General features: G+C 41.4%; 1 protein-coding gene across 1 annotated transcript in view; it reads left to right on the forward strand.

Moving 5' to 3' along the window:
• The window catches only part of LOC137632351 (uncharacterized), a 187,135-nt gene that overhangs the window by 126,378 nt on the left and 37,810 nt on the right, over positions 1-22,947 (forward strand). The window contains exons 11-12 of the mRNA XM_068364286.1: positions 18,084-18,219; positions 18,493-18,779. Coding sequence (XP_068220387.1) covers positions 18,084-18,219; positions 18,493-18,779 — 423 coding nt within the window. The remainder of the gene's footprint in view (positions 1-18,083; positions 18,220-18,492; positions 18,780-22,947) is intronic.

The following is a 22,947-nucleotide window of genomic DNA, read 5'->3' on the forward strand; positions in this document are numbered from 1 at the left end:
TAGCTGGAGATGCACTGCTTTGTGTGTGGCCATACACTCATTGCAATTTACCAGGTGTTGATGTTGAAGGAGCCTTTTATACTTGGGAAAGGAAGTGTTACTTCCTTATTTGTTTTGGATATTTAGACATCTCGTGGTTACTTGTCGATCTTCATCAAGAAGCTCCTTTCAGTCGTGTTTGTTGATGGCTATTGCTCAACATTGAGCTTTGTCTTCTAATTGAAGAACATAAATCTCCGGTCATAGGAGTTGTCGATTCTTGTGAAGAGCTTCAAGCACTCTTACTTAACCCACGACTCAGACCCCTGTATTAGCACGTGACTGGTGTTCTCAAGTCTTGTGTGTTTTAAAGGTTTAAAGGCTGCTCATGAATGGCAGAGGTAAGGTACTCTGACATTGCCATATCAAGTAGGACAATTGCCTAAATACTGACCATATATACATATAATCAGTGCCCAAGCCTCCTGTCCACCCAAGCTAGGACCAAGGAGGGCCAGGCAATGGCTGATGATGACTCAGCATATAGATCTGTAGGCTTCCCCAAACCCCCCATCCTTAGCTCACAAGGATGGTGAAGTTGCAGTGACCTAAGGGATTAATGAATAAGAGTGGGACTCTAACCCCAGTCTAGCGATCACCAGTCAGGGATTGTTACCACGTAGGCCACAAGAACCCTATGCAATAGCCTTTGAGAAGGTCATCAGATAAAGTTCTGACTTTCAAGACTGTGTTTTTGCTTGCATTAGCTTTGGCAAAGAGAATTGGCAAGTTTCACAGATGCTTGCATCAGGTGATAATTAAGAGGAGGTGCTTTAGTATCCCCTGAGGGCTCTTTGGTTTTATCTGGAGAGGACTCGACATGCCAGGCCTGAGTGTCAGCGACTTTTCCTTAATACTGGCAGAATCAAGAAAAAATATATCAATAATGTCTTTTGGCTTCTTAATTAGCAAAGCAATCACTACAGTCCGCCCTAGATTTTCCCGTGTTCATTCTTTGCGATTTCACTCATTCGCGACACTAAAACGTGTAAAATAAAAAATGACATTCACGGGCTCGCTGGAGTACTCTTGTAGAGCGATAATTTCAAACAGCCCGCAGTCCTTTGCACCTGTCTCATATCGTGCCCCTTCCCTCTCAGCCCAGCACAACATCCCTTATCACGCTGACTCATCCTCAGTCTTGCATTGTCTCTCTTCGCGTGTGCATCTCCCACTTGGTCCTTTTTGAGCAGAATCTCGTTTTCATGTGAAAAAGTGATACCTTTGTATGCAATATTACATATATCTACAGTACATTACCCAGTGAATATAAACACTGTGCAGGAGTGTGATTCCCTACAGAACTACACAAGAGGCAATTCATGCTTCATGGGTTGTGGTGGCCGATGTGGTAACATCCCTCAAACTCGTCAGTTTCTTTGGTCGCTCTAACCTCACCATCCTTGTGAGCTAAGGATGTGGGGTTTGGGGGAGCCTATAGGTCTGTTATTATTATTATCATTATTGTTATTATTATTATTATTATTATTATTATTACTTGCTAAGCTACAACCCTTGTTGAAAAAGCAGGATGCTATGAGCCCGGCAGCCCTAACAGGGAAAATAGCCCGAGGAAAGGAAACAGGAAACAAAATATTTTATGAACAGTAACAATACCAAAATAAATGTTTTCTATATAAACTATAAAAACTATAACAAAACAAGTGGAAGAGAAATAAGACAGAGTAGTCTGCCCGAGTGTACCCTCAAGCAAGAGAACTCTAACCCAAGACAGTGGAAGACCAAGGTACAGAGCCTATGGCACTACCCAAGACTTGAGATCAGTGGTTTGATTTTGGAGTGTCTTTCTCCTAGAAGAGTTGCTTACCATAGCTAAATAGTTTCTTCTACCCTTACTAAAAAGAAAGTGGCCACTGAACAATTACACTGCAGTAGTTAACCCCTTGATAGAAGAATTGTTTGGTAATCTCAGTGTTGTCAGGTGTATGAGGTCAGAGGAGAATATGTAAAGAATAGACTAGACTACTCGGTGTATGTGTAGGCAAAGGGAAAATGAACTGTAACCAGAGAGAAGGATCCAGTGTAGCACTGTCTGGCCAGTCAAAGGACCCAATAACTCTCTAGCGGTAGTATCTCAACGGGTGGCTAATGCCCTGGCAGCCATTGCCTGGCCCTCCTTGGTTATAGCTACGGGCCTTGGGCACTAATCATATGTATTAATGGTCAGTTTCTAGGGCATTGTCCTGGTTGATAGGGCAATTTCACTGTCCCTTGCCTCTGCATTCATGAGCGGCAAACAAACAAGCAGACTGCTGAGTAGAACTTCGTACGAAAATGGTTAATGGTCTTTCTATAAAATATTTACTCTTTAATAATCTTGTACAGTACAGTATTACAGAAATGTATAGTATTGTTTATTAATTATACTGTACAGTACTCTATGTAAATTACTTCATGTACTGCACTCTACAATATGTAGACGTAGGCTACGTGTGCGGTGAATTGTCAAACATCATGAGTCGTCCGAACAAAAACAGTGAACACTTAAAGTACAGTTAGCTGTACCGTAGTGATAATACTGTAGATATATTACAGTAAATACAGTGCACTGCAGTATCAGTGTTATATTACACAGGAACAACAGAGTTTTGTTGTTATAAGTGTCCCGATGACTACTGTTATGTTATGTACTGTACTATACTGTACTGCAGCCTTACCATCTCCAGTAAGTAGTGTACAAGTGTGCGCATGTTATGTGCACTTACTGAAATGTCTTAATTCAATTACTAAATTCTTAAACAATATTAGGCAGTACTTACTGTGTTAATCGATCGTGAGCAGGCAATGGACAGTGAGGTGATAGGGTTAGGAGTTATCCCACCCTAGGGCATCTAGTATTCACAGATTCTTGTTCTGTGCACCTGTCTCTGTTACCTAACCCCCACGAAGAGCAAGGGCTGACTGTATGATAATGGCAATACTTGTGACCCCATTCAGGGTTGGCTATGTTACAATATCCAACCCGGACACTTGATTTTACGTTCATTCATCTGTAATGAAAATAATTTGATTTAAAATGCAGGTGAGGGGTAGAATATTATCTCCTTTCTTCCACAATTACCATGGTCACTTATCTAAGGGAGAGATAGACTTAAAAAAATTACTGGACCCTTCCCTTACTATCATAAATAGTCAGTCTTCGGTGAGAAAGGCAAGGGTCAAATTCTTAATCCTTAACTAGCCAGTGTTGATAAAAATCATGATTATTTTTAAATATTTAACTTAGCCGGTGAATATATAATAGCTGCAACTCTGCGGATCGACAGAAAACACACTCAAAAAACTCGCGAGCGATCGCTATGAAGGTTGCGGGTGTGCCCACCAGCGCCAACTGTCGGCCAGATACCACTCTTGTATGTAAACAAAACCTTCAATTCTTCTCTGTCGACGTTGACGACAAGACGTATTCATACTCGCTGTAGAACCTGGAGTTTTCTCATCATATTTGGTGAAGTACTTTATTTTGGTTTGAGCTTTCGCAGTGCAGGTGTTTTTCCTCAACATAAACTCTTGAACTCTTTATTGAATCGGATTATTTGTTGATGACTTGGATTGTTTTTGGAATTTTCTTTGACTAATTCAAAATGGCTGACCCTTCTCAAGTACCTAGATTTCGAAAGTGTAATGCTAGGGACTGTAATAGGCGTCTTCCAAAGGCTTCTCTCGACCCACATACTGTTTGTTCCAATTGTCGGGGTAAAACCTGTCAATTGGGAGATCGGTGTGAGGAATGCGTGGGCCTTTCGGAATTCGATTGGCTCGAATACGATAAATATGCACGTAGACTAGAGAGAGATAGGGTAAGGAGAAGTTCATCTAGGTCCGTAGATTTTTCCTCTCCACATGCCCCTGAACCTAATCCTTCCCTGTAGTGGTTGTTCCTAACCCCCCTTCTAGCACTCAGGAACCGTCTATGCAAGACATGTTACGTGCTATTCATGCCTTGGGGGAGAGAGTTGAAGCGTTAGCAAGTGTCCGTAATCAACTCATGGCTGATGTGAAGGAACTTAAGTGTCATAGTGCCACGGCGGAAAGTGGGAAAGTGATTAGTGCGCAAAGTGTTGTGAACAGTGTTGCGACCGAGGGTTCGTCTTTTCGTGCCTGTCGTTCACCTAGTCCGGGACCTCTTGCAAGCTCCCAAGCCCAGGGGAGAAGTAATGTCGTACGACTTATGGGTTCGAGAGGCCTTGATCAGCGAACAGACGTTCCCTCTATGGTATCAGGCGTATCTCATCAAGATCGCCCCTACCATAAGACGAGAGAGCCCATTTTTACCTCGTCTTCCGAAGGCTTTTCACGCAAGAAACCGTGGAGCAAGGTTTCTAGGCCTCTTAAACGGAAGTCGGTCCCTTCAGGACAAGTCCAACGTCCTGGATGTAGTCATTGGGACAGTTCGGACCCGTTGCAGTCATCGGATGACTGCTCGCCGCCTAAGCAAGGCAAAGTTGTGCCGTCTCAGATGCTAACCCCGTCTGTTACCGCACCCATTCCCGTGGACCCTAAATGGGTTATACTGCAGGACATGCAGTCTAAGCTTGCGTCTCTTATGGAAGACTACAATGCCGATAAGGTTTCCGTTGAGCCTAGCCGTTTATCTCATCGAGATCCTGGCCTTCAGCCACCCAAGCGTTCTGTTGTGCGTCCTGTTGACGTTGGTGTAGCCATCTCACGTCAAGCGGTGGGGGTAGTACCACACTCGATGCGGTCTCGTGTGGATTTTCAGCCGCATGTGGACGTTAGGCAACTCGCTGATGCGCCTGGTGACATTCAGGACGTTCGCCAACCGTCGGAGTTGACTTGTTTTGACGCTGTGCGTCAACCTCCGCAACCTAAAGTTGTTTTGACTACGCAGCCTAGGCGGTCTAAGCAGTCTCGGGTGGACGCTGTGCGTCCTTACGCACCTGTTGTTGTTGACAGTTCTCAGACTGTCAAGCAGTTTCAGGACGCTGCGTCCTGGTCCGCCACTTATGCACCAGTGCGGGTGGACGCTGCGTGTCAAGCATTGCCAACCCCTTTACTTGTTTCTCATCAGTTGTCAGATGAGGAACTTTCGGATGAGGACATTGCTGACCCTCAGCCTGAGGATCATCCTTCAGATATTGATGAACCTAGAGCAGTTACGCCATCTATGGACTTTGAAAAAGTCATGCTCATTTTTAAAGAGTTGTTTCCTGAACACTTTGTCTCTGTGGCTCCTCGTTCGCCGCCGTCTGAGTTTGTTTTAGGCGTTCCTGCTGACATGCCAGCCTTTACAAAACTCGTTCTCTCTCGCTCATCCAAGAGAGCTTTACGGTTGTTAGGCGATTGGTTGGAAACCAAGAGGAGTTTAGGGAAGACGGCCTTTGCCTTCCCCCCATCTAAACTCTCGTCTAGATCGAGCGTCTGGTATGCCACGGGAGAAGTTCTCGGCTTGGGAGTTCCTGCCTCTGCCCAGGGCGACTTCTCAAGTCTTGTAGACTCTCCCCGCCGCCTAGCCATGAGACGCTCGAAGATTAGTTGGTCATCCTCAGACCTTGACCATCCACTTAAAGGCATTTTTAGAGCGTTTGAAGTTTTCAACTTCCTTGACTGGTGTTTGGGAGCCTTGAGTAGGAAAATCTCATCGGCCGATAGAGATGTCTCCTTACTCATTATGTCCTGCATGGATAAGGCCATCCGCGATGGATCCAATGAGCTCTCCTCCTCGTTTACTTCAGGAGTCCTAAAGAAGCGAGAGTCTCTGTGCTCTTTTCTGTCAGCAGGAGTGACGCCCTGTCAACGATCTGAGCTACTCTTTGCCCCTTTATCTAAGTTTTTGTTTCCTGAACTTTTGGTTAAGGACATAGCGTTGTCCCTAGTGCAGAAGGACACCCATGACTTGGTAGCGTCCTCGGCTCGCAAAGGGACTCCTTCGACTGCCTTTTCTGCTAGACCTAGGATAGACACTCCAGCGTCCAGGTTTATTCCGCCCTTTCGTGGCAGAGCCCCCAGCAGGGGAAGTACTCGTGCCGAAGGAAAGAGAGGAAAGAGGAAAGGAGCCAATTCCTCGCGTGGCAGAGTCTGACTGCCCGCAGCTTCAGACAGCAGTAGGTGCCAGACTCAAGAACTTCTGGCGAGCCTGGGAGAAGAGAGGCGCAGATCAACAGTCTGTGAGGTTGCTCAGAGAGGGGTACAGAATTCCATTTGTACACAAACCTCCTCTAGCGACTTCCCCCATCGATCTCTCTCCCAAGTACCGAGAGGAAGCAAAGAGACAAGCCCTGAAACTAGAAGTGTCTCTTTTGCTAGAGAAGGGAGCGGTGGTCAAAGTCTCGGACCTTCAATCACCGGGGTTTTACAACCGTCTCTTCCTAGTACCGAAGAAGACAGGAGGTTGGAGACCGGTGCTAGACGTCAGTGCTCTGAACGTCTTTGTCACAAAGACAAAGTTCACCATGGAGACCACGAAGTCAGTCTTAGCAGCAGTCAGAAAGGGAGACTGGATGGTGTCTCTCAACCTAAGAGACGCATACTTCCACATCCCCATTCACTCAGATTCCCAACCTTTTCTGAGATTTGTGTTCGACAATGTGGTGTACCAGTTTCGGGCCCTGTGCTTTGGCCTAAGTCCTGCTCCTCTCGTGTTTACGAGGCTTATGAGGAATGTGGCAAAATTCCTCCATTTATCGGGTATCCGAGCCTCCCTTTACTTGGACGACTGGCTTCTCAGAGCCTCGTCCAGTCATCGCTGTCTGAAGGATCTCAATTGGACATTGGATCTGACCAAGGAATTGGGACTCCTGGTCAACATGGAAAAGTCACAGCTGATCCCATCCCAAACTATACTGTATTTAGGGATGGAGATTCGGAGTCCAGTTTTTCGGGCTTTTCCGTCTGCCCCCAGAATAGATCAAGCCCTGCTCGTAATCCAAAGGATGTTGAAGAGAGAACGTTGCTCAGTCAGGAATTGGATGAGTCTAGTAGGAACTCTATCATCCCAGGAGCAGTTTGTCTCGCTAGGAAGGCTACACCTCCGACCTCTACAATTCCATCTAGCTTTTCACTGGAAAAAGGACAAGACGCTAGAGGCGGTCTTGATCCCGATTTCCGAAACAGTAAAGGCTTGCCTGAATTGGTGGAAAGACAATATCAGTCTACGAGAGGGACTTCCTCTAGCAGTTCAGAAACCAAACCACGTTCTATTCTCAGACGCATCGGATTTGGGTTGGGGTGCGACACTGGACGGTCGGGAATGCTCAGGTCTGTGGACCTCAAGTCAGAGGAGCATGCACATCAACGGCAAGGAGCTTTTGGCAGTACACCTGGCCTTGATGAGCTTCGAGAGTCTCCTTCGAAACAAAGTGGTGGAGATCAACTCGGACAACACCACAGTTTTGGCGTACATTTCCAAGCAAGGAGGCACCCACTCCCTGACACTGTACGAGATCGCAAGGGACCTGCTCATCTGGTCAAGAGATCGAGGCATCTCCCTGGTAACGAGGTTTATCCAGGGCGACTTGAACGTTCTAGCAGATTGCCTCAGTCGGAGGGGTCAGGTAATTCCTACCGAATGGACCCTCCACAAGGACGTGTGCAAGAGGCTTTGGGCGACTTGGGGTCAACCCACCATAGACCTCTTTGCAACCTCGATGACCAAGAGGCTTCCAATCTATTGCTCTCCAGTCTCAGACCCAGCAGCAATACATATAGACGCCTTTCTCCTAGATTGGTCTCACCTAGACCTATACGCATTCCCACCATTCAAGATTGTCAACAAGGTACTGCAGAAATTCGCCTTTCACGAAGGGACAAGGTTGACGTTAGTTGCTCCCCTCTGGCCTGCGAGAGAATGGTTCACCGAGGTACTTCGATGGCTGGTAGACTTTCCAAGAAGTCTTCCTCTAAGAGTAGACCTATTACGTCAGCCCCACGTAAAGAAGGTACACCAAAGCCTCCACGCTCTTCGTCTGACTGCCTTCAGACTATCGAAAGACTCTCTAGAGCTAGAGGCTTTTCGAAGGAGGCAGCCAGTGCGATTGCAAGAGTGAGGAGAGCTTCTACCATTAGAGTTTACCAATCGAAGTGGGAAATCTTCCGAGACTGGTGCAAGTCAGTATCTGTATCCTCGTCCAGTACCTCTGTAGCCCAAATCGCTGATTTTCTCTTATACCTGAGAAGAGTTCGCTCCCTTTCAGCTCCCACGATCAAGGGCTACAGGAGCATGTTGGCTTCGGTCTTCCGGCATAGAGGCTTAGATCTTTCCAACAATAAAGATCTACAAGATCTCCTTAAGTCTTTTGAGACCTCTAAGGAACGTCGTTTGGCTACTCCTGGATGGAACTTGGACGTGGTCCTAAGATTCCTCATGTCAGACAGGTTTGAGCCTTTACATTCAGCCTCTCTGAAGGATCTCACTCTTAAGACTCTTTTCCTGGTGTGCTTGGCCTCGGCTAAAAGAGTCAGTGAGCTTCATGCCTTCAGCAAGAACATCGGTTTTTCGACAGAAAAAGCCACTTGTTCTCTTCAACTTGGTTTCCTGGCCAAGAATGAACTGCCTTCTCGTCCTTGGCCTAAATCTTTTGATATTCCTAGCTTATCAGAGATCGTAGGCAACGAACTAGAGAGAGTATTATGCCCAGTGAGAGCTCTTAAGTTCTATTTAGCTCGTACTAAGCCTTTGCGAGGTAAATCTGAAGCGTTATGGTGTTCGGTTAAGAAACCATCCTTACCTATGTCAAAGAATGCTTTGTCATATTTTATCAGATTTTTAATACGAGAAGCCCATTCCCACTTGAGTGAGGAAGACCGATCTTTGCTTAAGGTTAAGACGCACGAGATTAGAGCTATAGCAACTTCCGTGGCCTTCAAGCAAAATAGATCTCTGCAAAGTATCATGGACGCGACCTTTTGGAGAAGCAAGTCAGTGTTCGCGTCATTTTACTTGAAAGATGTCCAGACTCTTTACAAGGACTGCTACACACTGGGTCCATTCGTAGCAGCGAGTGCAGTAGTGGGTGAGGGTTCAATCACTACACTTCCCTAATTCCATATCCTTTTAATCTGTCTCTTGAAATGTTTTTAATATTGTTTTATGGGTTGTACGGAAGGCTAAGAAGCCTTTCGCATCCTGGTTGATTTGGCGGGTGGTCAAAGTCATTTCTTGAGAGCGCCCAGATTAGGGGTTTGATGAGGTCCTGTTGTATGGGGTGCAGCCCTTGATACTTCTGCTCCTGGGAGTCTGTCAGCATCCTAAGAGGATCGCTGGGCTCCGTGAGGAAGACAGACTTACAAGGCAGAGTAATCGTCTAAGTCAACTTCCTTACCAGGTACCTATATATTTTGGTTTTGTTATATTGATAACTGTCAAAATGAAAAAAACTCTTAGCTTATACGCTGTGAACATAATTAACTCTGGTCTCTACTCACCTCCTTGGGTGTGAATCAGCTATTATATATTCACCGGCTAAGTTAAATATTTAAAAATGATATTTTAATTATAAAATAAATTTTTGAATATACTTACCCGGTGAATATATAAATTAAATGACCCTCCCTTCCTCCCCAATAGAGACGCAGCGGGACGAGAAGAATTGAAGGTTTTGTTTACATACAAGAGTGGTATCTGGCCGACAGTTGGCGCTGGTGGGCACACCCGCAACCTTCATAGCGATCGCTCGCGAGTTTTTTTAGTGTGTTTTCTGTCGAGCCGCAGAGTTGCAGCTATTATATATTCACCAGGTAAGTATATTCAAAAATTTATTTTATAATTAAAATATCATTTTTCTTTAAAAAAAAAATAAAAAAATGATTTATTTGATTCAAGTCAGATTTTTTATATTTAAAACAATTATTTTGATTTGATTTGAATTTTTTTTTCAATAATACCTGTTTTCTACCGCTGATTATTTTTTTTAGTCTCATGAGGAATTTTCTGGTATTGAACTTGATCTATGTTTAATGAAACATAGATTGGAGGGGATTAGTTACAGTAACCAGTACATAAATACAGAAAAATAAGCAAAACTGCAATAAAAAAAATACAAATATACAGTAGTTTTATCTTAACATACAGTACACAGTAAGAAATAAAACTAAAAACATACACTATTAAAGGCCTCTCTATGTGAGTATTGCACTAACAACAAAATTTTTAATTTCTATTAGTGCTGTTAAAAAATCAAGACCTTTATAATTTGTATAATTGCAACAACTTCAATTCTTAAGAACACAAAGTTTACTTGAAATGTTAGCACTATTAACTAGGATTTTCTGTATTTGTTGCAATACATATAAATAGTAACTAGTTTTGGAAGATTTTTTTTTCCAAGGTAATTTCTGACACATTTCATTTTGATTTAAATCATGATTTTTGTTTTACTTTGATTTAAATAAATTTGAATAATTTTATTTAAATCAAAACAACCCTGCCAACTACACCATAGTTGACCTTTTTGTTCACAGGGCCAATAGATTGATCTGCACCTAACAAGTGTTCCAATAGGTAGATAATATTTTTACCATGGTGAGTACTAGGCTAAAATTATGTAGCAAACTTAGACAACTTACCCCTTTACCTAACTATGATATAGATAGTCGACCACCTGGGTTTTGGTAAGGGAAGTGGATTAATTTTGGTTAGCCCTCACATCAATTATTCTGTAGTTGAACCAGTTGCTTGGTGAAAGATAGCTTGCCAGCCATTATGGTTCAATTGAACCCTCCTCCTCTCCTACAATTCTCATATCAGATGAATATGGAAGGATGAGGACAAACCTTACTATGAGGGAAATAGTCTTCTTATTGGTAATTATTACCAGGATTATAAAACTGCTGTATTGGCCAATGATACGATATACGTACCCAACATAATTGACATTTTCCCCTTAGCCGGTGAGGTTAGATACTCTCACAACAGTTTTGTTATTCATAAAATTAAATAGGCGTGGGAGTTAAAAAGTCTCTCTTCATAGGTTTATATATGAAAGATTTATTTTCATAATTACTGATCGTGAGATGTTTTATATACATTGTTCATTACTTCTCTTATAGTTTATTCATTTCCTTATTTCCTTTTCTCACTGGGATATTTTTATTTGTTAGAGCCCTTGTGCTTATAGTATCCTGCTTTTCCCCCTTAGGATTGTACCTTAGCTAGTAGTAATAGTAATGATAATTATAATAATTATAATTATTTGTTACTATAAAAGCAGTTAACGACTGTCAATTACTTGAAACTGCATCAATAAAATAACCATTCGTAAATTTGTCAAGAAAAAGCCAGCTTTAGGCAACAATAGCTCACGTATAATTATACATACATATACCAAGGCACTTCCCCCAATTTTGGGGGGTAGCCAACATCAAACAATGGAAAAAAAGGGGACCTTTCCTCTCTATCTTCCTCCCAGCCTGGCGAGGGACTCAACTGAGTTTGGCTGGTACTCCTAGGGTGCCACAGCCCACCCTCCCCCATTATCCACCACAGATGAAGCTTCATAATGCTAAATCCCCTACTGCTGCTAACTCCATGGTCATCCAAGGTGACCTGAGGAAGCAGCAGGGCCTACTGGAACTGTGTCACAATCACTCGCCATTCATTCCTATTTCTAGCACACTCTCTTGCCTCTCTCACATCTATCCTCTTATCACCCAGAGCTTTCTTTACTCCATCCATCCACCCAAACCTTGACCTTCCTTTTGTACTTCTCCCATCAACTCTTACATTCATCACCTTCTTTAGCAGACAGCTATTTTCCATTCTCTCAACATGGCCAAACCATCTCAATGCATTCATATCTACTCTAGCTGCTAACTCATTTCTTACACCTGTTCTCACCCTCACTCTTCGTTCCTAACCCTATCTACTCAAGATACACCAGCCATACTCCTTAGACACTTCATCTCAAATACATTTAATTTCTGTCTCTCCGTCACTTTCATTCCCCACAACTCCGATCCATACATCACAGTTGGTACAATCACTTTTTCATACAGAACTCTCTTTACATTCATGCCCAACCCTTTATTCCTTACCACTTCTTTCACTTCCCCCAACACTGCATCCTTCATTCACTTTCTGGCATACATCTGCTTCCACTCCACCATTTGCTGCAACTACAGACCCCAAGTACTTAAACTGATCCACCTCCTCAAGTTACTCTCCATTCAACAGGACATTCAACCTTGCACCACCTTCCCTTCTCGTACATCTCATAACCTAACTCTTACCCACATTAACTCTCAACTTCCTTCTCTCACATACCCTTCCACATTCTGTCACTAATCGGCCAAGCTTCTCTTCCGCGTCTGCAACCAGTACAGTATCATCCGTAAACAACAACTGATTTGGCTCCCATTCATGATCATTCTCGTCTACCAGTTTCAATCCTCTTCCAAGCACTCGAGCATTCACCTCTCTCACCGTTCCATCGACATACTAGTTAAACATCCATGGCAACATCATACATCTCTGTCTCAGCCCCACTCTCACCGGAAACTAATCGCTCACTTCATTTCCTATCCTAACACACGCTTTACTACCTTTGTAGAAACTTTTCACTGCTTTCAACAACCTTCCACCAATTCCATACAACCTCATCACATTTCACATCGCTTCCCTATCAACTCTATCATATGCTTTCTCCAGATCTATAAACGCAACATACACCTCCTTACCTTTTGCTAAATATTTTTCGCATATCTGCCTAACTGTAAAAATCTGATTCATACATCCTCTACCTCTTCTAAAACCACCCTGTACTTCTAAGATTGCATTCTCTGTTTTATCCTTAATCCTATTAATCAGTACTCTAGCATACACTTTTCCAACCACACTCAACAAACTAATACCCCTTGAATTACAACACTCATACACATCTCCCTTACCCTTATATAGTTGTACAGTACATGCACAAACCTAATCTACTGGTACCATTGACAACACAAAACACATATTAAACAATCTCACCAACCATTCAAGTACAGTCACATCCCCTTCATTCAACATCTCAGCTCTCACACCATCCATACCAGGTGCTTTTCCTACTCTTGTTTCATCTAGTGCTCTTCTCACTTCCGCTCTTGTAATCTCTCTCGTTCTCAGCTCCCATCACTGGCACCTCAAAACCTGTAACAGCAATTATATCTGCCTCCCTATTATCCTCAACATTCAGTAAACTTTCAAAATATTCCACCCACCTTTTCCTTGCCTCCTCTCCTTTTTAACAACCTTCCATTTCCAACTTTCACTGTCTTTTCAATTCTCGAACCAGCCTTCCTTACTCTCTTCACATCTTTCCAAAACTTCTTATTCTTTTCATATGAACCACCCAATCCCTGACCCCACCTCAGGCCTGAGGCACCCTCTTTGCCTTAGTTACCTTGCGCTTTACTTCTCTCTATATCTTTCATACTTCTCTACACTATTACTCTGTAGCTATTCTTTAAATGCCCTTTTTTCTCTTCCACTTTTCCACTTTTACCTTCACTCATTCATTCCACCATTCACTGCCCTTCCTCATGCTGCCTCCAACAAACTTCTTGACACACACATCACTTGCAATCCCAACAAAATTTTCTTTTACTAACCTCCACTCCTTTAAATTACCAGTTTCTCTTACTTTCACTCTGCCATATGCCATTTTCAACCTTTCTTGTTATTAAATATTTACGTCCGGTGTTATTAACTCTTCAACCCTCACTAGCTACCTTTTACATCCACCTACTCTATTCCCCCACTCTTTCGCTACAACTAATTTTCCTTCCATCAAGAAATGATCAGACATACCGTTAGCCATACCCCTAAACACGTGCACGTCTTTCAACCTTCTAAACATTCTTTTAGTTATCAACATATAATCCATTAACGCCCTTTCTACCACTCTTCCATTTGCCACTCTTACCTATGTATACTTGTTTTTATCCTTCTTTTTGTAATAGCTAGAACTTATCACCATCTTTTGCTCAACACATATCTACCAGTCTCTCATGACTCTCGTTTTCACCTATTATGCCATATTTCCCAAGGACACGTCCTACCTCTCCAGCACCCACTCTAGCTTTTGGGTCACCCATGACAACTACATAATTCCTTCTACACACCTAGTTAATTCATTCCAGAACTCATTCCGCTCTTCATCACTTTCCTCACGACCTGGCCCATACGCACTAACAAAAGCCCAACATTCCCTACCCAACCTAACCCTTACACACATTAACCTTCCATTCCATTACTTTACCTGTCATCCATTCACTGAGCAATAAAGTCAACCCTCTCTTGCTCTTCCCCTTTCAATCCCTGACACTCTACCAGTCACTTCACCAAACATCACTTCACCCTTCACTTTTATCCTTGTCTCATAAAAAGCCAATATATCCATCCTATTCCTAAACATACTTCTTATCTCACATCTTTTACTCTCTATCGTACTACATTCACACACATTTAGACACCCCAAAACTAGAGTGTGAGGAGCAGTCACTCTCCCCCCAGCTCCACCTCTTTGATGTCTCACAGGAGTATATAATACAGGAGAGGGGGTTCCAAGCCCCCTCCCTTTTAGTCACCTCTTACGATACGCAGGGATACGTTGCCGCTATTCTAACAGCTTTTATGCCCCTGCGGCCACAGGGGGCATATGATTATAGTTCAACAATTAGACTACAGTAGACTTAAGGGGACCGTCCACTATGGTGGATAATACAACACCTTGAAAAAATGAAAAATCAAGGCATTGTTTCTACGTATGCAGAAGTTTCAGCCAATTATTTCTACAAATAATGAAGATAAAGCAGTCTGTAAATGATGACTTCATCCTAACTGCGTCATCTGCATGATTGGGTTTGACAGAATCGTCTTTTTTATTTTATTTTTGTATATACAATATACAGTGATTTTTTTTCACTTATCTTTCAAAATCTTATACGTCTGGCAGAGATGGAAGGCATTGGAAGAGGATAGTCGAACGCAAACTATGATCTACGAGAAGACCAGCCAGTATCTCCAAAGACGTCTAGAAGTTATGCTGCATATGTTTGTTTACTTGCAGTTCATATGTCCTTTGTATTTTTACAATGTCCTCGTGAACTTTATAGCAAAGCCAATGTTACCTAAGGTCAAAAAAAGAACAAAAAGTAAGCAGAGAGCAACATAAAAGAACCAAGAAGAGAGGAATACATTAAAAAGAGTACAAAGCTTGAACTACTTCTTCTTCTTTGTCTACATCTTTTACCACTTCTATGTGGGGTCGATGTTTCTGGTCAGCTTTCTCCATCTACCTCTGTCCCACACCTCATCACTGGTTAATCCCTTTGATCGAAGGTCATCCCTCATACAGTCCACCCACCTTCGCTTGGATCTCCCTCTCCTTCTCGTTACCTGTACCTCCATTTCCATCACTCTCCTCCCAATATACTGTTCATCTCTTCTCATGACATGACCGTACCACTCCAGTTTACTTGCTTGGTCTAGTTTTGGATCTGCGGTTATCTCCAGTTCGATTTCTTTTGGAACGGCTTCTTTCCGTATGGCAAAATTTCTTGAGGCTCAAATATTTTCTCTTCAGTGAAGACGTTTCTGCAACACCCATCCAGGCTGTTCTTGTGTTTTCTCTTCATTCTTCGATGGAGTTCAAGTTTGTGAAAGGAGCCAGGTGATTGATAATCAGATGTGCTATAACTCTCATCATTCCACTGAAAGGAGTCAGTTGATTGATAATCAGATGTCCTATAACTTTAGTCATTCTAACTAAAACTGTCAACAATGAGAGGCCGCTGGCAACTCATGACACCCTTACACCAAGTGTATGGGTACACTTAGAATTTGAATACCTTGTTTAGGGAGCCTTGATGTAGGAATAAACAATAAATGTACAAAGTAAGGTTATGATAATTTTATTTATATTTTTCTAAGAAAAAGGAAAAATTTATAGCAAGTCTTTGTGAGCTTATAACTCAAAGACATACTTATTCGCATGTCGGTAGCCGTTTCCCGGTTATTTATTGTTCAATTTTAGAGAGAAGGATATCATTGGAAACAAATAAAAATTCCACAATTTTGTGTGACAGAATTTTGATTTTCCTCTTCCTCTTTTTTCATGATTACTGGGTATTTTACATATAGACAAAGAAAATGAAAAAAAAAATCATTAAAAAAGAGAAAATGGAAATTCAAAATTCTGTCACACAGAATTATTCTGTTTATAAAATAGATTTTATTGTTTGAATTTCAATACAATTGGTGATATATTAGTGGCATTGTGCATTCGTACATATACTGTAGTACACTACAGTTCTGTTCATTATTTTTATTTTAAGATGTACTACTTATATAAAATTAATTGTAAATAAGTAATCATGGCATTAAAAGGAAAAAAATATGTTACGATCTGATAATTATTTACCAAAGCAAAAGAAACATATATCGCTGATGTTTTTGATATGCGTAGTAGCATTGTTTGTTCGTACATACAATACAATTCTGTTCATTGTGTTATTTTAATTTAAAAATGTTATTAATATAAAATTAATTGTAAATGAAGAATCATGACACTGAAAGGAAAAAAAAATTATTTACCGAAATAAAAGAAAAATATATCGTTAATGTTTTGATTTGCTTAGTAGCATTGTGCGTACATACATACACACAATACATTACTGTTCATTGTGTTTTTTAACTTGAAAAATTTACTAATTGAAATAGAATAGGAGAGCAGGATCTGACGGCGGTAACTAACACAAGGTAGGGAGATAATCAGTAGGAGAGCAGGATGATGGTGGCGCGCGAATTTTAAAGTTATTCTCTGTACTGGCCGAATCTTGTATCGTATCATGAAAATTTCTTCATATTATGAGGTGAAAAAATCTTTGCATCTCGTTTCTTATCATGAATTTTTCGTATACAGAAACTTTCACATTAAGAGGTATCGCTGTAAATACACTCCAATATAAGAATAAAAACCTGGGGTGAAAATTTATTTCCAGTAATTTGATAAACAATCATTCCTAAGAGTGACTCGAGATTGAAAAGGGAAGTTACTAGGATATGCAAAATTCAAGCCCATATTATGTTGATACTATCATTAAAATTAGAGGTTAACTATCAAAAACCTTATTACTGTAATTTAACTTAATTATATACAGTACTCTGATTTCTCCCTTCAGTGACTAATGTTGTTCTGCTGGAATGACAAAAAAAAAAAAAAAAGAGATGTGTCTGGGTGCAAGTAGATGCGCAGGTAGCATTGGGTTTTTTGTTTGTGCAGGGATGATATAGCAATTACGTCACCCATAGACGGTTTTCAATGTTGGAGGTATTGTGTTGAGTTCAATACTGCTTGAATTTGAAGGTTTCTCTCTTACATACATTTAGTCCTTACTTTTGCATGTTGAAACATCAGCCCAAGAGCAGTGGAGACTATTTCTTTGGTATTTATGTCATATTGGATTCCTGGCTCAAGCCTTTCACAGGAAAGTCCTTGGAGACCACGTTGCACAGTAACCCAAAAAGTTAGATTGTGTCAAGATCACATCTGGTAAAACATGATTGAATGATAAAGGATAGTTATTTATTGAGAGCTTTTTCAGTTAGCACATGAATATTCTAGCAACTAAGGATCTAGCTACTCACTCTCCCACCTAAATAGCATAGCTTGCTATTTTTTAGACAGTGGTTTTGTGGAGAAACAATGGTTTTTTTTATAAAGAAAAAATCATTATTATGAAGAAATCCTTCACAGCTCAACCATTTTTTATGGTTATTTGTTCAAACCACAAAAACATATACAGTATTGAATATGGAGATATGGAAGTGATTGTGTATGCATTGACCCCCTTATGAGGTGAAACTGCTCTTATTTTTTTTAACTAAAGACTGATGCACTTGTGAGATCAAAGGCAGGGAAGTAGGGATACAGTATATTCCAAATCATTGCTTTGTATGGATTTTTTTTCTTTATATCAAAATAATATTTCCCAGATAATGTATATAAAGACACTTGTTTTAAGTACTGAAAGTTTCATGTTCTATGCATATGGAAGAGTTGGTATTTATATTTAGTTTCCCCCAGGTGCAGCAGCAATTCAGGGTGTATATTGGTCAGCAAACCCAAAGATTTACTACAGCCCCAAACTGTGTTAGAAACTGGACTCAACAATTCATCTAGGATAACAATATTTTTACAGCACTCTACTGATTTTGTGTTGGTAAGTCATTACTTATGTTATTGTTCATTACATTTTAAACTTATGTTTAATACCCAGATGAATAAATATTTTCTAATTGATTAAACTCGGATGAAAATGATAATTGGTTTTATTGTGATTTCTTTGTATTAAAATACAGTTTTTATATGCTTTAATTACTCTTGTATGATTTGATTAGTCTAAATGTCTTGCATTCTGAGTACATAACTGTATTTACCTGGTTTTCTGATAATTTTAGTGATAATATTACTGTAATGGTGTTTTTTATTTTAGGCTCCTTTAGATTTCGAGCGGTTGTCATCCTTATGGCCAACAAATGGTTCAGAAGGATCATCATCACTAGCCAATCAGTATCTTATTTTGTTTTTCATACCAACTGGTTCATCATTGCCATATAGTCATGGAAGTGAAAAACATTTACGAAAATCTAGTGATGGTAATGAAAAAGCTGCTCACAAAGATGGTAAATCATTCAGTTTTGAAGAAGAAATATGGGCGGTTCTAGGCCGTCTTGCAGCAGAATTCTCAGAGCCTGGGTTTGTCTTCTCTTGGATAAAAGGGTATGTACACTATAATGTGTGTATCATGTAAAGAATTAATATAAAAATGGCTGCTCAATCTTTGGTTTTGATTATTTTAACTGTATAGGATACCTGTATTGTTATGTTCTTTACTGTTTGAAATTAACAATAGTTTTGAAGGGTGTTTTGTATTTCATTGGCAGTGCCATTCGAATGTACTGTATATCATTTTATAAGAATTTTTATTTTATGCAAGGTTATGTTCCTCGCAAGTGGTTTTTCAGTTGAAGTTTCATAGGTGATTATAATATCAAACTGGTATCTTTAACATTGTCAGTGACAGAATTTGGAAGGGTGTGTGAGAGAAGGAAGTTGAGAGTTAATGTGGGTAAGAGTAAGGTTATGAGATGTACGAGAAGGGAAGGTGGTGCAAGGTTGAATGTCATGTTGAATGAAGAGTTACTTGAGGAGGTGGATCAGTTTAAGTACTTGGGGTCTGTTGTTGCAGCAAATGGTGGAGTGGAAGCAGATGTACGTCAGCGAGTGAATGAAGGTTGCAAAGTGTTGGGGGCAGTTAAGGGAGTAGTAAAAAATAGAGGGTTGGGCATGAATGTAAATAGAGTTCTATTTGAGAAAGTGATTGTACCAACTGTGATGTATGGATCAGAGTTGTGGGGAATGAAAGTGACGGAGAGACAGAAATTAAATGTGTTTGAGATGAAGTGTCTAAGGAGTATGGCTGGTGTATCTCGAGTAGATAGGGTTAGGAACGAAGTGGTGAGGGTGAGAACGGGTGTAAGAAATGAGTTAGCATCTAGAGTGGATATGAATGTGTTGAGGTGGTTTGGCCATGTTGAGAGAATGGAAAATGGCTGTCTGCTAAAGAAGGTGATGAATGCAAGAGTTGATGGGAGAAGTACAAGAGGAAGGCCAAGGTGTGGGTGAATGGATGGAGTGAAGAAAGCTCTGGGTGATAGGAGGATAGATGTGAGAGAGGCAAGAGAGCGTGCTAGAAATAGGAATGAATGGCGAGCGATTGTGACGCAGTTCCGGTAGGCCCTGCTGCTGCCTCTGGTGCCTTAGATGACCGCGGAGGTAGCAGCAGTAGGGGATTCAGCATTATGAAGCTTCATCTGTGGTGGATAACGGGGGAGGGTGGGCTGTGGCACCCTAGCAGTACCAGCTGAACTCGGTTGAGTCCCTTGTCAGGCTGGGAGGAACGTAGAGAGTAGAGGTCCCCTTTTTGTTTTGTTTCATTTATTGATTTTGGCTACCCCCCAAAATTGGGGGAAGTGCCTTGGTATATGTATGTATGTAGTACAATAAGAAACCAAAATTCTTATTTCTCATGTAGCAGGCAATATTGCTGGTTAGTATATAAGTATTGTCTAATCTAAAATTTAAACAGTTGAAGATGAAAGGGAAAATTTATATGCAAGTCATCATCATCATCTGTCCCTACACATATTGACGCAAAGAGCCTCGGTTAGATTTCACTAGTCATCTCTATCTTGAGCTTTCAATTTAATACTTCTCCATTCATCATCTCCGACTTCACACCTTATAGTCTTCAGCCATGTAGGTGTGCATCTTCCAACTCTTCTAGTACCTTATGGAACCCAGTTAGAGTGTTGGTGAACTAATCTCTCTTGGGGAGTGCAAAGAGCATGCCCAACTCTTCTCCATTTACCTCTCACCATGATCTCATCCACTTATAGCACTCGAGTAATCTCTCATATATTTTCATTTCTAATCCTCTCCTGCCATTTAACTCCCAATATTCTTCTGAGGGCTTTGTTCTCAAATCTTCTAAATCTGTTGGAGATTATTTCATTGTCATAACATGACTCATGTCCATACAGTAATACAAATCTCACTAAACAAATATATAGCTTGATTTTTAAATGTAATTTCATGCAATTTGATTTCAAAATTTTACTTAACCTAGCTATTGTCTGATTTGCTTTTTTCAATCTTTCATTAAACTGTAATTCTAAAGATCCTATATTAGAGATCATAGTTCCTAAATATTTAAATGATTCTACCTCATTGATCCTTTTTCCATCCAATTATATTTCATCTTCCATTGCATATCGCGTTCTCATCATCTGTCTTTTTTTCTATTTATCTTGAGTCTTACCTCCTGTGATATTTCATGCATTCTGGTAAGCTAGCATTGCAAATCCTGTGGTGTTCTGCTAAAAAGGACTGCGTCATCAGCATACTGTAGGTCAGCTAATTTCCTATCACCAATCCAGACCAATCGTGATATTCGTCAGCACTCGCTGATATTCATCAGTGCTTACTGATATTTGTCAGCGCTCGCTGATACTCTCCAGCGTTCGCGGGTGCTTGGCGGTGCTTGCTGGCAAGCCTTGGATATTCATGCCTAGTGTTTGTGTTCTTTGCATTCTGGGCCAACAAACCCTTACATGCAAGGCTATGCTTCTTCATGGGAAACTCCCTTCCCTGAGGAGGTTTACACAACTACAGTAGTTTGCTAACACCAAATAAAGGTTGCGTATGTGCTAGTCAAGATAAAACCTCAGGGATATTGGCACAAATACGGTTTACTGCCGATTGCTTGTGGCCACTGCATGCCATCATTATGCTACTGGAGCATTACGAGTCTCGTTAGATGTTGGGTTTCGTGAAACGTAATCATTCGGGATTATTTTCTTGGTCTTGTATCCCTACAGAATAGAGAGCTCTTCAGAGCACTCTCACAACAGGCTAGTGAGACATACCCTTGCATGGTTATTTTTCACAAGTTTTTAGGCCCAAGGGAAGTGTCAGGTTGTATACGAGTACTCTAATCCATTCCACTTGGGTGTTAGCATAGACCTGTGTCTTGCAAGGGAGTCTTGTGCAATGTAGTGGGCGAGCTTCTCCGCCTGATGGTCTGTGCGCAATCTAGGTCACCCATTATTTTAAAGGCAGAGATGGATACTTCACAGGGCTGAACCTTGGTTGGTCTCCGTACTTAAAGAGGTCGAGTGATAGTTGACCCTAACCTGACAAAGTGCATGCCACACCTCTTGCTATGCATAGGGCTCTCTTGGGCGAGTCTTCCCAGCAAGACTCGCGTGTGCAAGAAGCATCGTCTAGAGTAAAGGAGAGTTCTAAATAGCTAGCACATACTGCACACAGGTGGACGACACCTTATCTATGCGAGCTGAGAAGCATGTGCGCATAAGCGCCCCTTAACAGCTCTTGCCTTGACGACGCTCTCCTTGTAGTCAGTCTACTTTGTGAAAGGAAGAGCAGGTTTCTTTGCAAAAGAATGTAGCTTATCCTTCACAGGCTAATCGCTCGGCCAGACATATACACGGCGCCTGCTTCCTTAGAGAATTCGAACTCAAGGAAGAGCATGAGGCGACATCCTCCCGTGCCCTCCCTTTCCTTGGCACTCCACCTAATCCAAGGAAATAGGCTCGTGGGGTTCAATCGGGAAGAATCTTGTTCTCAAGAGACACCCCCTGGTTTCAGGGGTTGAAGCAGGCTGTTTCAGGATCGACCGATCATCTTCAGTACAGTTCCACCTTTAGGTCTTAGCACCTCTTCCCACCAAACACTGGTACTGTACAGAGCAGAAGAGAAACCTGAGTGGTGGGTGTTAGACACCAACCTGCTTAGAGAGATCAGACCTATTCTCTCCTCCCCAAATTTGTTGGGCTTCATAGAGGCATGTAAAGGAGGGGGGTGCTCACCTGTTGCACCTCACAGCATCCAGACTTTGGTCCAAGTTTGAGTGAAAGTACCACATATACCACCTGGAATAAGGGGAGCCTTTCTCGCCCTCAAATAATTCCATAAGCTCCTTTCAAGGAACTCCCTAGTGCTGATGAGGGACAACATTACAGTGGTATCACACATAAAAAACCAAGGAGGTACTTTTCAAGACACCTCTGCCAATTAGCAGTGGAATCCTCGGAGGGATGGTGAAAAACTCAGAAGTCTTTCAGCTCATTTCATCCTGGCAAAAAGAACGTGGTTTAGAACAATTTGAACAGGAGGACTATGATAGCAGGCTCCGAATGGTTTTGGATAGCCAACAAAGTTTAACTATGTAAAGTTAGCTGACAATTGACCTGTTTGCATTGTCCCTAAACCGTAATCTTCTGATAAACTGCTCGCCAGCACTGGGTGCCCAGGCAGTTTAACAAGATGCCTTTCAATATCTGTGGGACAAGACAGAAGTCTACAC

Source organism: Palaemon carinicauda, chromosome 41 (genome assembly GCF_036898095.1).
Source record: "Palaemon carinicauda isolate YSFRI2023 chromosome 41, ASM3689809v2, whole genome shotgun sequence".
Lineage (NCBI taxonomy): Eukaryota > Metazoa > Arthropoda > Malacostraca > Decapoda > Palaemonidae > Palaemon > Palaemon carinicauda.